Raw genomic sequence first — 16553 nt, 5'->3', positions numbered from 1 at the left:
GGTGTCCCCCATAAACTTAGGTGTTCTGAATGCTACCTTTCCAGCTGATGGAGATTTGGGAATTCACCCCTCCTGGAGGCAGTGTATTGTTGGGGGCAGGCTTATGGGTATTATAGCCAGTTTCTCCTTGCCACTGTTTGGCACATTCTCATATTCCTGCTGCTCACCTGATATTGGCCAGGAGGTGGCATCCACCCTCTGCTCATGCCACTGTTTTCCCCTGCCATCATGGAGCTTTTTTTCCCCACAAGCTGCTCTTGGTCAGATGATTTCTGCCAGCAATGCAAACCTGACTACAACAGTAACGTTGGTACCAGAGGAGTGGGCTTGCTGCTAGACATCTGACTGTGTGGCTCCGGCCTTTTGGAGCCAATTTTCAAGAGGAATGTGAAAGAATTTGAAAACTTGGCCTAAGAGTTGTCTTGCAGTGCTGTATGTACAGCTTGTGGACTATTCTGGTTAGAGCTGAAAGACCTGAATACAGTAAGAACTATGGACTGTGAGGTTTGACTTGTGAGGGTGAGAAAGAGCCTTGCCTGGACTGGGCTAGAAACAGTTTGTGTGAGAGGCTTCCTATTATTGCCTGTGTCCTGAGAACTTGTGCAGGGTTGCATTGTGTAGAAATGGACTGTCATGTGCAGTGGGATATGGCACAGAAAGAAATCTTTGGGCTAAAACTGCTGCCAACCATTGGGATTGGGCCAGCTGACCTGCATTGGGATAACAGAAAGAATGCAGTCTTTTGAAGGGGCCTGAATGCTGAAGGAGTGTCTTGTTCTTAAAGTCCCCTGGATTAACAAATTAACCGATTAACAAATAGGCATCCCACCTGGTATTATGGAGTATAGAAATGCAGGAATGAGAGAAGTGGCCAAGGGCAGTGTGAAGCAGGTTTGCTGGATGCCTGCATAGAGACCCAATGGAGCCGTGAGGATGGACCATGAGTTGCAGTGGAGATGACCACAAGATGGCTGAGGTGAGCTGCTGGCCCCAGATGAAGTTTTCCAGGACTGTGAGTCGCCTAGATGGAGGGGCAGAACTGGAACTCTAGAGACTTGTTGCTGTTAGTTAGAATTATTGGACTTGGAGATTTGTCACTGGCTAGAGTTGTTGAACTTAGAGCTACAAAGTTTGATGTTTTCCCTGGTTGTTTTAAATCTTGTATTAGTTGAATATTTCTTTGCTATGCCCAATGCCATCTTTTGCAGTGTGAGTGTTTATTTTGTACCATTATGGGTTTGGGGGGGCATTTTTTTGGTATTGTGGCTCAGCTAAAAGACCGTGGAATAATAGGATATTTGAACATCATTAGGATTGATAAAAACTATATGGACTTTTAAAGTTGGATGAATGTATTCCATTTTAAATCATGTATGGTTATCAGTTTATGGGGGACAGGGGCAGAATGTGGTGGTTTGATTCAGGTGTCCTCCCATAAACTTAGGTGTCCTAATTGCTAGGTTCCCAGCTGATGGAGATTTGGGAATTAATGCCTCCTGGAGGCAGTGCATTGTGGGAGGCGGGCTTATGGGTATTACAGCCAGTTTCCCCTTGCCAGCATTTGGTACACTCACCTGTTCCTGTTGTCCACTTGATGTTGGCCCCAGGCTTATGCTAAACTTTTTGAGTACAGATCTGGTAAGCCTTAAAATTTTAACTCTTGAGCTGGAGAGATGGCTTAGTGGTTAAGGCACTTGCTGGCAAAGCCAAAGGACCCAGGTTTGATTCCCCAGTACCCACGTAAAATCAGATGTACAAGGTGGCACATGCCTCTGGAGTTCATCTGCAGTGGCTAGAGGCCCTGCATGTCCATTCTTTCTGCCCCTCTCTCCATCTCCCTGCTCTATCTCAAATAAATATACTTTTTAAAACATTCTACCTTGTGCCTTTATTGGCCCAGAGAGCCCTGGTATGGGTTCGTGTGTGTGTGCAAGTCACTGCATCCAGTACATAGAAAGGCTGGCCTCTGCAATGAGGTGTCGGGGCACTTCATGAGTATGTGCCATGCTGAGCAGAAAGAGTGCTCCTGCCTTCCTGCCTCCTTCAGGTGGGTGGTGAGGATGGTTCCCTCCACCCACCCCTCCTGGGATGGCCTTACCACACTCACCTCCTCTTCCTCATTCTTTGACTGCCCAAACTTCAGGTGGAGATGCTCTTCAAATTCCTCATCTGTCCAGTAGAAGAGGACCTCTGCACTTTCAGTGACCACTAAGACACACTTCATCTGCCAGAGAGAAGCAGGCCAAGAAACTTGCTCTGGTCAGCCGAGGTCATGTCCAGCTCCCACATCCAGCTCTGAGTAAAAAGATCCTCAGCCCAGCAGTCTTCCACTGAGCCCTTTGCTGCACACCAGGCACCACCGTGAGGGCCTTGCTGGTGTTACCTTGCTGACATGAGGCAGTGGGGGAAGGAAGGTACAAAGTCCAGGAGGGTTCAGACCACTGTTCTCCTATTCTACCTGCTTCCCAGAGCAGGTGCTGCTCGCCTCCCCATCCAGCCCTGGCAGGGAACATCATCTACCTTAGCAAGGAGCACGGCAGAGCTTCCACGGAGCCAGGCTTGGTGACCAACTCAGGGAACTGCTGCATAGCATCCCCAGTCCTTCAAGAGGCTGTAGTCCCCACTGCTGCCTATTCCTGGGGGGCACAAAAGCCGGAGAGGGGCTGAGAGGTCACAGGTATGGCCCCTCTACCATAGAGACATGAACTCACTCAGAGGGGCCCTTAGGACAGAGCAGGTGTCCACACACGTTAAGATTCCACATCCCGTGCTCGCTCCTGAGTGTTCTCACTTGCTGAGTCCAGCCGCAGGAGCCGGCTGGGAGTTTCGGTGGGAGACAGTAGAGCTCAACCCTGGCTGGCCTGATGCAGTCCCAGTCAAATGAAAGAGACGCTACATCCTGACAGGAGGCCATGAACAGTGACAAACCCACAGACATGGTGTTCCCAGGTCACTTCAATGCCCCCTGGGAAAGAAGGGAAGGAACCACTGCTGCTCCTGCTGCCAGGCCACAGGAAGTCAGACACCCAGCCAGGTTGCTACCTAAGCTTAGCTAACAGCTTTCTTACATGGATGGGAGGAGGGTGTCATGTTTACTTTCCAGCTCCCTTGCTTAAGTCGCAGGATAAATGAAACGTGCTCAATTCAGTTGTTTTTTTTGTTTTTTTTTTTTTGAGGTAGGGTCTCACTCTAGCCCAGGCTGATGTGGAATTCACTACGTAGTCTCAGGGTGGTCTCGAACTCATGGACATCCTCCTACCTCTGCCTCCCAAGCACTGGAATTAAAGGCGCGCCACCACGCCCGGGTAAGTCAGTCACATTTTGATAAAAGGCAGCAACAATCTAAAGCCGTTTTCTGACTTCCTTGTTCATCTGCTACCCTGCTCTGAGGAGTGGACTCAGCGGAGGGCACTGACTGGCAGAGGGCTCCAAGATGGTGAGGGGCTCCCGTGGGCAAACACTCAGCGCCTACTTCGGCCCCTGCCTTTCCCACGTGCCAGCCAGTTGGGTCCCTTCTCGCTCCCTGGGGGCTTCCGCGGCCGGGCGGGGGCCCAGGAGCGGGTCCCGCCGATCCCTCCACATCTCAAGGCGACCCCGGGCGGGTAACGCCGCCCCCAAAGTGGGTGAGACTGAAGCCCGCTCCCGGGGACCCCCGGGCCTCCCGCTCGCCGGACAGAGGCAGCAAGGGCGGCGCCCCGGCAGCGGCGAGGCCCACGTACCCGGGGGTCGCCGCTCACACCGCCCCGCCGGCCGCCGGCGCCCGCAGCTTCCGGGTAGGACCACGTGACCCGGTCACGCGGCCGCCGTGCTGCGGTGTGGGTTCGAGCCCCGCCCCTGCCGGCTGCCGGGGCCTGCGGCGGGGCGCCACGTCCTGCTGGCGTGCGGAGGCGGGGGGAGGCGCCCAGGGCTGGCAGAGTGTCCGCCTGTGTGCCCATCCCCTTGCCTTAGCTTAGGCAAGTCCCCGCTGATTTGCGGAAGGGGAAATGAGGCCCCAGGGAGAACCAACCTGCGGAGTAAAGGCCAAACTAGACTGGGAACCCAGGTCTCCTGGGTCCTCCGCTGGGCCCCGCCCCACCTCTGGTCTCTAGTTGAGCCTGGTTGGGGTGAGAACTGCCCTCCAAAGACGGCTTTTTAAGCCTCCGCCGCGGCATGGGCAGCCTGCCCACGAGCCCCGTGGCCTCCCGAATATTTCTTTACAAGGGGTCTCCCTCCAACTGCCGGTGGGACACACATTAGGAATTTTGTCTTGAACCCGTATTTGTAATTTACCTAACATTTATGTGGGCTTGGAAGGGCTGAAGGGTGAAGAGGGCTAATGTGGTCCGTGGAAAGGGCTGGATTTCTAAGCCCCCCACCCCGTGGGTTCCCTGAGTCCAGCCCAGTAGAGAAGGCTGTGCTGGGACTTGCGGGGAAACGGCAGATTGAGCCCCCCCCGGGGAAAGGCGGGGATCAAGAATGAATGCCCCTCCACTTCCAGCTTTGCTGCAGTCACAAAGAGCATGCCGCTGCCTGCCCATGTCACTGCCCACCCCTCCCAGCTCATCTGCCAGAGACATCTCCAGCTCCTGCTTTGCAGAACCACGGAACAACACTGAGTTGCTTCTTAGGCCAGTCTGTGAATTCCTTATTTTGCTGTGTTTACTCACCATATTTTTTTCTTGTGTCAAATGCTTCATAAATGTCAGTAATTGTTACTGTACATTAAAAAAATTATAGGCCATCACAGCAGGTGTGGAGTATTATCTCGTGATTTTGATTTGCTTACCCCCTCAGTATCTCATGTGCCTTTTAAACTATTTGCACATCATATTTTTAAGGAATATCATTCGTATCCTTTACTTCCTTTTTTAAAACCACATTTTAAATGTCTTTTATCGTTGAATTGTAATAATTCTTTACATTCTAGATATGTCTCTTATCAGTTGTTTGATTTGTAAAAGGTTTTCCCCATTATGTGGTTTGTCTCTGTGTGTTATGCATGCATGTCTATGCATGTCCTTATGTGTGTGGTTGCACATGTGTACAGGTGTATGTGCAAGTGTGTATACATGTGTGGAAGCCGTAGGTAGATGTTGACTGTCTTCCTAGATTGCTCTCCACTTTAGCTTTCTGAGACAGGCTTTCAAACTGAACCTAGAGCTCACCGATTAGGTTAGACTGGCTAACCAGTAAGCCCCAGGGATTCTGTTTCCCCTCCCTAGTGTTGAGATTACAACTATGCACTCCGGTGCCCCACGTTTTATGTGGATTCTCAGCTGGGACTAAGCATTCAAAACACAAGAATTTCTGGGGGACATCTGATTCAAACCACCACATTCTGCCCCAAGCCCCATAGGCTCACAACCATCTCATGATGTAAAATGCATTTAGTCCAACTTTAAAACTCTCCATAGTTTTTATCAATCCCAACACCATTTAAAAATTCCAAGTCTCTTCATATGAAACAGTCTCTTAACTGTGAGCCTGTAAAATCAAAATGCAAGTTGCAGACTGACAGTGGCACAGAGTTCGCATTCCCACTGCAGAAAGAAGGCATTAGGAGGAAAGACTGAACCAGTGGAAGATCTAAAACAAGCAGGACCACTGTCAAATCCTGCAGCTTCATTTCTAGCATCAGGGACAAGTGGAAAAATCTTTGGGGTTCCAGATCTGTTCTTCCAGCCGGGCTGCTTACAGCCTGGGGAAAAATGCATCCCACATTATGTCTGTTTAACTTAGGGAACTTGAAGTACTTCATATAAGTGAACTCATGCAGCATATGCTCTTTTGTGACTGGCTTGTTTCAATACACATAATATCCACAAGCATCATTCATGCGGTAGCATCCCAGGATTGCCTTCCTTTTAAAAGGCCAAATAATATTTCACAGTATACACGCATCACAGTTTTCTTATTCATTCATCCATTCATGGACATGGGTTAATTCCATACATTAGCTATTATGAAGATTGCTGTCATGAATATGGATGTACAGTATCCATTTGAGATGCTGCTCTTTACTGGTGATTCTAATTTAAATTTTTGACGGCTCTCCTCCATGTTTTCTATGTCTCCACATCCACACCAACACTTCCTATTTTCTGTCTTTCAATAATGACCATCCTAATGGGTGTAAGGTGGCTCAACCATAAATTTTTGTTTCACTTGGGTAAAAACCTAGGAGTGGAGTTACTGGATAGCATGGAAGTCCATGTGTACATTGTACTGTTGAGGAATTTTGCAAAGTGGATGTGTCTACCACTTTATACCCTCCCTAGCAATATAGATACTTTCAGTTGCTGTGTAGCCTAGTTGGCATTAGGTATGTGTCCTGGCTTTTTTCAACTTATGGTCCTCCTGCCAGTCTCCTAAGTGCTAGGATTACAAGTGGGTGCTACCCCACCTGGTTGACACTTATTCCTTTAAAACTTTATTCTAAGTATGTGGTGGTTTCTCACTGTGGTTTTAATTAGTCATTTTCCTAAGGATGAACTTATTTCCATGGCTTATATGCAGCAATATCCTTTCTCTTGTAAAGTGTTCAAATCTTTTGTCCACTTAAAAAAATGTTTTCCTTTGCTCTTTTTGCTGGGCATGGTGGCACACACCTTTTTGAGAGAGAGAGAGAGAGGAGAGAGAGAAAGAGAATTGGTGTGCCGAGGCCTCCAGCCACTGCAATTGAACTCCAGACACATGTGCCACCTTGTGTGTATGTGTGACCTTGTGGCTTGAGTCACCTTGTGTATCTGGCTTATGTGGAATCTGGAGAGTCAAACATGGGTCCTTAGACTTCACAGGCAAACACCTTAACTATTAAGCCAAATCTCCAGCCCCCCCCCCTTTTTTTAAAGAGAAAAATTGCTTTTTACCTTTGGATACAATTTCTTTTATCTTTTTGTGCCAACTTGTGACTTGGCCTCTTCATTTCCTTTCTCGTGACTTATTTTGTATTTAGCACATAAGTTCACATGAGGAGAAAATAGAAAAAAGCAGCAGCTGGGGCAGGGACCACCTGGCAATTCACAAAAGGGAGGTACTCAGGTGACCTCAGAATTCACATAATCCAAAGTCCTCATTTTGCAGATGAGGACACTGATGTCCAGAGAGTCAGATTTCTGAGGAGAAAGTCAGTGGGACAGCGTGCTGTGGTCTCCAGGTGTAGGTGTTGATTTGGTCTGAAGTTGGTTTCTAATTCTCCAGTGACCCTTTCACCACCTTGCTATTTGGGTATAGCTCTTTCTTCTTAAGTACAACCCCCCTCCCTGAGGGAGGAGAGAGGCTCCGAGACTCAAGAAACTCATTAAACTCATAAAAATGGTTTGAGAAGCTAGAAATTTCACAATTCCTAAGGGCCTTCCTCAAGGGTATATAAGCACTGAACAGTTTCTGGGGAGAGGAAACTTCAGTGGAGACTGTCTGGTGGAGCTGCCTGTAAGTTGTGCATGAAGCGAAGCACCAGGGATGCAGCTTCTGTGATCTTCTTCCAGGCTTGGTTGTGCTTTTTGTGATGTTTCCAAGTTACCTATGCGACTGTAAGTAACTCCTCATCCATTTTCCCATGACTAACTCCAATAAACTCACTGGTTCACCAAACTTGAGCTGAGTGAAATCGATTCTTAGGTCTGTTGCTGGTGCCCTGTCTGGGGGTGAGTTGTGCATTTATTCACATCTTCACAGGAAGTCAAACATGTTTTAAAATTGTGCTTTTTTACATGTCCAGTAGAGGGCGCAGTGTCTTCTACTACATGGATCTTAACTGGATAGCAGTGGAACTACACGATTGTTTTCTGGTAAAAATAAGGCAAGTACTAGGACAGGCAGGACTCAAGAACTTGTGGAGATGAAGAAAGCCCCTTTAAGTCACTAAGGATCATACAAAACGTTCTGTAGAGTTCTGTATCACGGCATATAACCTCATAGCAAGTTATCCAGAGGGACCCAATGCCACTGATTCCTTCTCCAGCCTCCCAGAATCCACCAGAGTCTGGTGCTTCATTTCCACCAAGCATAGTTGTTGGAAAATGCCTTTCCGGATAAGGTCTTCACTTCCTAGGCCCCTAGTATCTAGATGGGCCAATGGAATTGAGTGGAAAGGATTTATTCCCTACTCCAGGTCAGGTCCCTAAATATCCCCACTAGATCCTGAAGGGTTTCTCTTCATGCCTGTCAACTGAACGCTGAAACCTTGGGAAGGAAGTGACAAAGATGTCAGAGTCTCTGAGTCCCCAAGTGAGTATGTGGAACCGAGTCACTCTCCCCTTTCACATTACCACTAACTGAACTTTCCATGCTATAAATGTCAATTATGTCAAGCCCTTGAGATTATGGGATTTACCTATTATTATGTTTAACAGTTTCTTAACCAATATAATCAATGACATATAACTTGAATGATAAAATTTAATTTCTACTCAGAAGGGTTGAAGCAAGTCTTGTTGAAGAGGACCGGGATGCAATGCGTGGTGGTATCTGAGGCCCACATGTGTTAGTTCATCAAAGCTTAGCTCAAGGTGGGGACAGTGTTTGCTATCCTCTCCCCACAAAACACCCTGACAACAGAAAGTTAGAGAAGTCACATTTTATTACTTACAGAACATTACCTCAAAATATAACTACCTCATGGATTCAAACTCCCTGCAATCACCGGGCTTGCATAAACTGTAATATAATCTATGTTCTGGAAGAAAATATCAACACCTGTTAAAACCCCCTGCACAGAGACATAACTTTTCCTGGGAGGTGTTCCTGTACTCATTTTGCTAGCTTCCAGATGAATACAATTATGGCTTCTTTTTGCTTCTTCCAAAAGTATAATTTATTACATAACATTTACAACTTGAAAAAGAACCCCAGGATATTGTCCTGAATAATGATTAGAAGAACATTGTTTCTGACATGGGCTGTCAGAGGGTCCCCTTTTCTCTGCTAGCTCACAGGACCATAGTGTTAATTAATGAGCTAGTTGTAAAGAACGTTCTCAGCTCCTCCCAAATGCTCCCAGAGTTTGCAGGGGCTGGTTTGGTGTTTGGAAGGAAGTGGTGCCAACACAGTTGGTTTGTTTTACTTTCTTGTTTTACAGAGGAATTTGCAAGTATTTGCAAGTAGCATTGGCCTTAGGGTGACACTTTATGGTTTATTGTTTAGTGTGGAAAGATGAAGAGGCTTCCAAACTTCCAAGTGGTGGTGGTGGGGTTGTGGGGGAGGGAAGACATGCATGTGGAGGTGCTCATTGGTTCTGCCACTTAGGTCTGGGTCAGTGGTTATGGTCTTTATATTATTTTACAGACAAATGCACAGGAGCAGATGGTGAAGGCCACTGTTGGGCCAAGATGAGCCTGCGCTCAGCCAAGTCTACTCACTGCCCATGAGAGCTGCTCACTTGTTCCTTCAAACCAAGATCAACTGCTCTTAGGGCAGCATGCTAGGATTCTGTATGGGACACACACAGGACATTAAGAAAGCTAGCTGTGGGCAACATAGACATGAGAAAACGGTGGCTGTTGTCACCTAAGAGGCAACAGGGTAATCAGAGCATGTTTTGGGTCAGAGCCCCAGTTCTGTCACTCTGGTCTGTTTGGAAGGATATGGACAAGTTCTTTCTCTAACCCTCTGCAGCTATATTAGGGTCTCACCACTCTTGCAAAGAAGGCATCCAATAATGGAAAGACAACAACTGAGGCATTTATGTCACTGTGTGTAGAGCTCAAAAGGGAAGCATTTGGAGTGCTCACTTCAGTTATTTGGACCTTGTAATAAGGATAAAGTCATTTTAGCTTTGTCTTTACAATGCTTCTTGTTGGCTCCTTTCCAACTCTGGTAGACCCTAAGCAAAAGAGTGTGCACAGTTCTAAAACTGAGCCTTCAGGCCATCTCAGCACAACAGATTTCCCTGGGCTCCCTCTTGGGGACAGAGTGGCTGGCTATGGAGCTGGAGAGTAAGTTAATGGGAGGAGCAGTCAGCAGGGCTCCTGCTGGGCCACTGGTGCTGAGGTTGGAGAAGTGGCTGTGGAAGAAGCTGTATTAGGTAAGTCTTTACACCCTTCCTTTGCCTTCTCAGACCTGTATCACTATTATTTTCGGTTTTTCTGTGTTTGTTTTTCAGTACATTAAAGTCCTTCCTCTTGCTGTCCTTTGCTTCTGCAGAGCTTACACACTGACCTTTGTTTCCAGAAACAGCACCACTCAGTGGACTTCCAGGGTGGATTCTACGGTCTCAGGGTCCTGTGTGCAGATGAGACACCCTTGCACGTACTGGTCTGGCCCCACTCATGCTGTCAGTAGATGCTCACTGGCTAACAGCTGATGCAAGACATGGTTGGAGGACCTTTACGTGGAAGCTGTGGATCACCTTCATCCTTTATGAGAACTGGGGCTTTGGGCTCACCTGCACTGGGGCTGCCCAAGTTTCAGGGGCTAGCAGGGCTGTTGGCAGCTATTCTGGGAGTGCCAGGTCTGTAGTCTCACCGTCGTTCTGGTCTGGTATTTTCAAGCTTTTTGTTTCCAGCTAGAAACAAGCTAATATCCCCCAGTGGTAGTTCATTTTTTTTTTCAGGGCCCAAGAAGAATGGGGACTTTGTCTCCAATTAAAATGAGAATTTATTCTGAGCTTGTGTGATAAGAAATGAGAAAGAAAAATATTCCTAGAGGCAAGAGGAGCAACAAGCCATCTTAACAAAAGGCACAACCTTCTCAATACGCATGATTACTCTTTTAGCAAGCATTTCCACAAGCCCACTCTTGGGTTTACAAAGAAGGGCTCTTACATCTCCAGTGATCTCTGCTGTGTCTTGCATGAGGAAGGAGAACTGACTGTGAGAAGCTCTCTTTTCCAGCTGCCTGAGCCAACCATTTCCTACTGGGGGTTGCTCTGTTTGCCACAGGCAAATCCCAATAAAGGGAACCTCCACTGATTTTATAATGTCCCCCTGCTACTCCCAACCAAGGCATCAAGACATATGCCATGTCCTAAACTTGCCATGGAGTATAATGTTAGAGCCTATGTCTTGGTATCCTTTAAGCAATGAAAATACTTCTTCCATGAGATCGTTGTGAAATTAGAACTGCAAGATTCCAAAGATAAAGTCAGTGCTTCCCTCTACCCCCTTTATTAGCTAAAACACAAACAAAACTTCAACCTCTTGGGTGCAGCATTTAATACACAAAGAAAGACAAATATAGCAGAAATTACTTATATTCTGAAAGGCTTTGTGAAGAACACTTATTTACAGAAAGTGTGTTTGGATGGATCTCTGGAAGCCCTGGCTATACAGACTGAACAGAGCATACCCAGAGGTTAGGTCTGTGACTTTAAGAGCCACTGAGCTGTTAAATGGACAGACTCTGGATTCTTCTGGGTGGCCCTGGGCAAGGTGAGGACTCCATACCTCAGAGGAAAATGGAATGACAGTAGTAACTCCTTCATGGGGTTTTTATATATGCATAACAATCTAGTCTAGGGCCTGACCATCAGGGATGTCTGGTTATCTTGTTATTATCAGGGGCCCCTGCAGCTGCCCCAGCATAGTAGAAGAGTTTTTAATACCTGTCCAGACCATAAAACAATCTTTTTGTCATATCTCTTTTCCACATTCTTCATCACTCTGGCATGTTCCATCTGTCCTTTTTTCCCCTGTTTCCTTCCTCCCATCCTGATATTTCTCTTTTCTGCTCTCTTAGAGCTGAAGCTTCAAGATGTGTGTGGTTCTTGAGAAGGGAAACCCCTTGGAACCTTCCATAAAGATAATCTCGGGACTGCTCCTCTCTTTGCAGATTCTTCCTCCCTGAGCACAACCACTGCCAGGTTTAGCCCATCCTCAGTCTCTCTCTCTTGCTTGGTCATGTATGCCTGCTGTGTGCTCCTCCTCCTGTACGTAACAATAAGCACACCAAAGCCTGACTTCACCATCCTCAGCTCCTCGCTCCCTGTTCTCCAGGCTGAGATTCCCTCATCGCCTTGCTTGTTACTCCCATCTCTTACTTTGTAGCCTTCATCCAAATCCTTACTCCTCGAGCATCTTAGGCATCTCCCTGCTGTGGCCCTCAGTAATGCTGCTCCTGTCCCAGGTTATCTTTTTACAACAGCAAAAGGTGTGCCACTTTCTTTCTTTCTTTTTTTTTAAATTTATGAGCAAGAGAGAGAAAGATTTGGTATTTCAGGGCCTTAGCACTGCAAATGAACTGCAGACATGTGTGCCACCTTGTACTCATGTGTCATCTTGTGCATGTGGCTTGCATGGGTTCTGGGGAGTCAAATTTAGGTCCTTAGGCTTCACAGGCAAGCGCCTTAACTGCTAGGCCATCTCCCTAGCTCCCCCCCCCCCCCGACTCCTTTTCTGACCCTCAGCCCTCTGGGTGAAAAGCCCCGTGGCTGGCACCAGGGATCAGCTCATGCTAAGAAATGATCCTGTACGACAGGCAGCTGACCAGGGGCACTGCTACAAACTTGCTTGAAACCCAGTGGCTGCAGGTCGTGGTCCATATCTGCAATCCCAGCACTTGGAAGGTGTAGGTGGAGGATCAGGAGTTCAAGTCCACCCTCAGCTATATGATGAGTTCAAGACCAGCCTAGGCCACATAAAACTCTCTCCAAACCATCTCCCAGGGTATAGAGATATTTCTTCAGTTAAAGAAGCATGATTTCTAAGGCTGTGGGACCAGGTTCAATTCCCCAGCACCTATGTAAAAGCCAGATCTCATGTGCCACTTTCTTAACTGGCACCCAGGATAGCGTCAAGTACCTCCCTCCTCCTTAAGAAAAGCATCATTCATGCCATTTCCCCTGAGGAAATCACAACCACAGAAAAAGGTCATTATAGATGTAGCTAGTATGCAAAGACCTACATATCCCTTGAGTCCTATAAATTCTCATCATCCCCTGTCCACCTCCTTAACTAGAAGCCTCCCACTTACCATTCTTCGCTTTTGCCACTTTTACATGTATCCAGATTCCAGGTCTCCCCCAGTGTGGCTAACTGAAAGCTTTGAACTATGGGCTAGACTGGACCTGGTCATATCCAATGACTAGAGTGGATTTCTGCCTAGTCAATGCCATTGAGAGGCTCAGCTATGTAGGAAGGGGCAGAGAGGTCAGATGTAGTTGTGTTTGAAATGATGACTTTAAGTCACACTTTCTTCTGAATGGCCTTTGATCAGCCAAACAACTAAGGGTTTACTATCCTGAGACCTTGATATCCTTTCAGTTTAGGAGACAAGTCTAAATTGTTTTGTTGAGTGCGTGTGTGCGTGCGTGTGTGCATGTGTGTGCACATGTGTGTTCTCTCACACACACTTGATGCTGTCATGTGCTCTCTTTGTTGTACAGCTCTTTCTCTCCTGGCAACATGAAGGATGATGATTGCTTTCTGTGGTGCCTAATACATTGCTCTCCACTCAAAGGACAGTGTTACCGGACTCCCATTCTAAGCCTGGGGGGATCTGTATTCACAGAGGCATAGAACCTTCTTACAAAATCTGGAGTACGATTATAATTCTACTTTTGAAGCACTCGCTTCCCAGAGGACTCGCCCGTGATGGATGCCACTGTCAGAAACCCAGATGCACACACTCATACTTCAGCCTGGAAATTACATCAGCAGCTCACCAGCAGGCCAGAGCTGAATCACCCACTTGCTCCCTGTGGGAAGAGAGGTATCAGGAAACCCAGGACAGCAGCAGGAAATAGACAAAGGAGAGAAATGGAAGAGGGTTAGACTCTTTCAGGTCCTCTGTTCCTTCCTCATCTTCTGCTGAAGGCAGCAGCAACAGGCGAAGTCTTGGGGTTTGACCAGGATCATGGGGAGTGGTTTGCAAACATTTGTTCTGGAAGTGTGTTGTCAGCCTGTTTTCATGGTATACATAAATGGGCACATAGCTTTATCATCACATAGGAACAGAGGATGTCTACATTTTCCTAAGGGACAGATGTGATCTACATAGGCTAAGCTCACACTATAACATCTAGTTTTTTGGAGAACAAGTTTATATTGACTATAGTCAGATGGGGAGCAGAGGCTGGTTACTAAGGAAGTGTGTGGAAACTAAGGGTACTATTAGGATGGAAGAGTTGAAAGCAGTCCAGCAAGCCCACCAGTAGCTTGTATGTGGAAGGTGTGGTCTATCGGTAACGGCAGGCCAAAGCATTGACATTCTTGACCACGTAAAAGCCCATGGTGACTGGAGGGATGACCAATGTCCGGCCAGCCCGCAGGGGCCGGGGCTTCAATTCTGGGAGCGTCCCGTCGTCCACCATCACTAAGGGCTGTCCATTCAGCTGTACTGACCTATAGTGGAGAAAATAGTATGGGACTCATTATTAGATTATCCAGATACCATCAAAACAAAGCCTGACTGACCCAGCTTGCTTGGTGGCCTTCCTGGAGCATGTCCAGCTAGCACTACTGACACTGGCTATGCCCATATGCCAACCATGCTTTCCTGTGACAACTTATCAAACATTCTGACAGCCCTTTGCAGTAAGTAAATGTCATTATTCCATTTTATCTTGAGTGGCTAAGTATCTTGTCTAAGGTCATACAACTTGTAGGTTCAGGAGCCAGGACTTGAATCCAGATGGGTAAGTTCAGTGAAAAGTCTTTGAAACAAAATTTGGAAGTATTTCATGCTTTTTAAAGCAAAGCCATATTTGCAGCTCAACTTGACATTTCTACCTGAGAGTTTTCTTCTGTGGAATGATGCATAGGCTTCAAGGTTTTAGAACTCTCCAATTTGCTTGCACCCATCAATAATTTATTTGACAGATCAGAGAACTGACATCATGCAACACTTATTCTGAAGTGTGACAAGACATATTTAACAACTCCATTTTTTCCAATCTAAGAATGAGTTTTATATTTAATATGTAACAAGTGTTTTCATTTTAACAACACAACAAAATAGGTGACAAAGTAGGCACTTGTGGTTACAATTCACCTGCCTTGTTTGCTTATTATTATTATTATTTTTTTTGAGGTAGTCTCACTCTAGCCCAGGCTGACCTGGAATTCACTATGTAGTCTCAGGGTGGCCTTGAACTCATGGATGGTGAGCCTCCTACCTCTGCCTCCCGAGTGCTGGGATTAAAGGCGTGCGCCACCACAACTGGCCCGCTTTTATTCTCTCTTTTTTTTTCGAGGTAGGATCTTCCTGTAGCCCAGGCTGATGTGGAATTCACTATGTAGTCTCAAGGTGGCTTCAAACTCACGAGGATCTACCTCTGCCTCACAAGTGCTGGGATTAAAGTCATGCGCCAACATGCCCAGCTTTATTCTCTTTGTATAATAGATTTTGTCCTTTAGAAGGGCAACCATCCATGTTAGACTTTAGAAAAGAACTTGGCTCACCTTAGGCTAAATGGGAAGGAAATGTCAGCTATCATTGGCCTGTGGTGCAGAATCCTGACAGCTTCCCATCTATTCCTGACATCCACATTCTCATGTGGAATCTCAGTTTTGTGGGTCAACCGAAGGGGCCAGAATCAGGCCCCCAGCTGAAAATAGACTGAGTCACCTTCAGAAACTCGGCACTACACAGTGATGACTGTGTTTGGGCCTTTCCCATCTCCCATGGTGATAACCTTGCAGTGATATAATTTGAGCTATGAGAGAATAAATGTTATAGATTGATATAGAGACCATTGTTTCTTATTTCTTCTTTGCTACAAATGATAGATGGGTTTAGGGAAATCATCAGCCCATGCCCAGAACAGCAGTGACTTCCCAGAGATAAATGCGTTATAAATTGCTCTCTATGGAGAGTGGGGCAGAGAAGAGCTCCAGGTCTGGTCCCACCAGGGAAGGTTTGGGCTGGATCCAGTTCTGCTGGGCCAGAGGAAGGAGCCCCTTCCTCTTGTTGGAGTAACTATCTGCTCGAATGAGCAAACAAGACTCTTGGATGAGCAACCACTTGCCTCAAGGTGGTGTAGAGGTAGAAAAATAGAGACCTAAAGGTCAGTGTTGACCTCATCAAATATTCAAGGAGCTTTTGATTCCAAATGTCAGAAAGTTTTTGTGTCCTCATTGGTGAAGACAGCTTGCTTATTGGAGTGGCAGGCTGGGTGAAATGAGGAGCTCAGACAGGTTATATTTTTGTAGTGTATTTTCATTGCTTTATTTTAGATGATATGAGTTGGGTTTTCTACAAGACATTAGCACAGTTAAATACAAGTTCAAAAATACTAATTAACCTTTCAAAAACTCACACACATGTATATCAACTCCCTGCTTGCAAACCTTTGATGGTCTCTCATATGAAGAATTAGGTGCGAGGAATTAGATCCCCAAGCTCCTAGATATCGTCAGGCTCTGGGAAGTGCCTAACAACTTGTGATAAGCAGCCCTTTCACAAGCTATACTAAGAACAAGTGGCTGTTATGGAGCATGCCTCACTCAGGTCTCATTGTTGGTTCAAACGCTAGCTGGGATATAGGGAGCAGGGTTAAATCCTTGAAGTGAAATCTCTAATTCCAGGGGCCAGGTCACTGCTTTGTTAGATGGCATTGGTAAATCCATTAACCTCATTTTTCTAAAGCTTTTGCATGTATAAGAATGTTGTACAGCTTAAAGTGGAAATGGAATGGC

The 16553-nt window shown here is 46.5% G+C and overlaps 2 protein-coding genes across 6 annotated transcripts in view; both read right to left on the bottom strand.

Moving 5' to 3' along the window:
• Hps1 (HPS1 biogenesis of lysosomal organelles complex 3 subunit 1) overlaps positions 1 to 4288 on the bottom strand; it is a 28974-nt gene extending 24686 nt beyond the window's left edge. For 2 of the 5 annotated variants that reach the window (XM_045130114.1, XR_006632723.1), the window contains exons 1-2: positions 2521 to 3136; positions 2108 to 2224 (exon numbers count right to left, since the gene is read on the bottom strand). In XM_045130114.1, coding sequence (XP_044986049.1) covers positions 2108 to 2224 — 117 coding nt within the window. In that variant the 5' untranslated portion in view covers positions 2521 to 3136. Of the gene's footprint in view, positions 1 to 2107; positions 2225 to 2520; positions 3137 to 3416; positions 3436 to 3719; positions 3749 to 4269 lie in introns of those variants that run through there. The other 3 variants (XM_045130111.1, XM_045130096.1, XM_045130103.1) reach the window with 3 other exon arrangements.
• Positions 4289 to 12418: 8130 nt separating this feature from the next.
• The window catches only part of Hpse2 (heparanase 2 (inactive)), an 814466-nt gene continuing 810331 nt past the window's right edge, over positions 12419 to 16553 (bottom strand). The window contains exon 12 of the mRNA XM_004669882.2: positions 12419 to 14258. Coding sequence (XP_004669939.1) covers positions 14093 to 14258 — 166 coding nt within the window. The 3' untranslated portion in view covers positions 12419 to 14092. The remainder of the gene's footprint in view (positions 14259 to 16553) is intronic.

The sequence above is a fragment of the Jaculus jaculus genome, chromosome 1, assembly GCF_020740685.1.
Source record: "Jaculus jaculus isolate mJacJac1 chromosome 1, mJacJac1.mat.Y.cur, whole genome shotgun sequence".
NCBI classification, from domain to species: domain Eukaryota; kingdom Metazoa; phylum Chordata; class Mammalia; order Rodentia; family Dipodidae; genus Jaculus; species Jaculus jaculus.
This window is presented reverse-complemented; position numbering and strand designations above follow the sequence as displayed.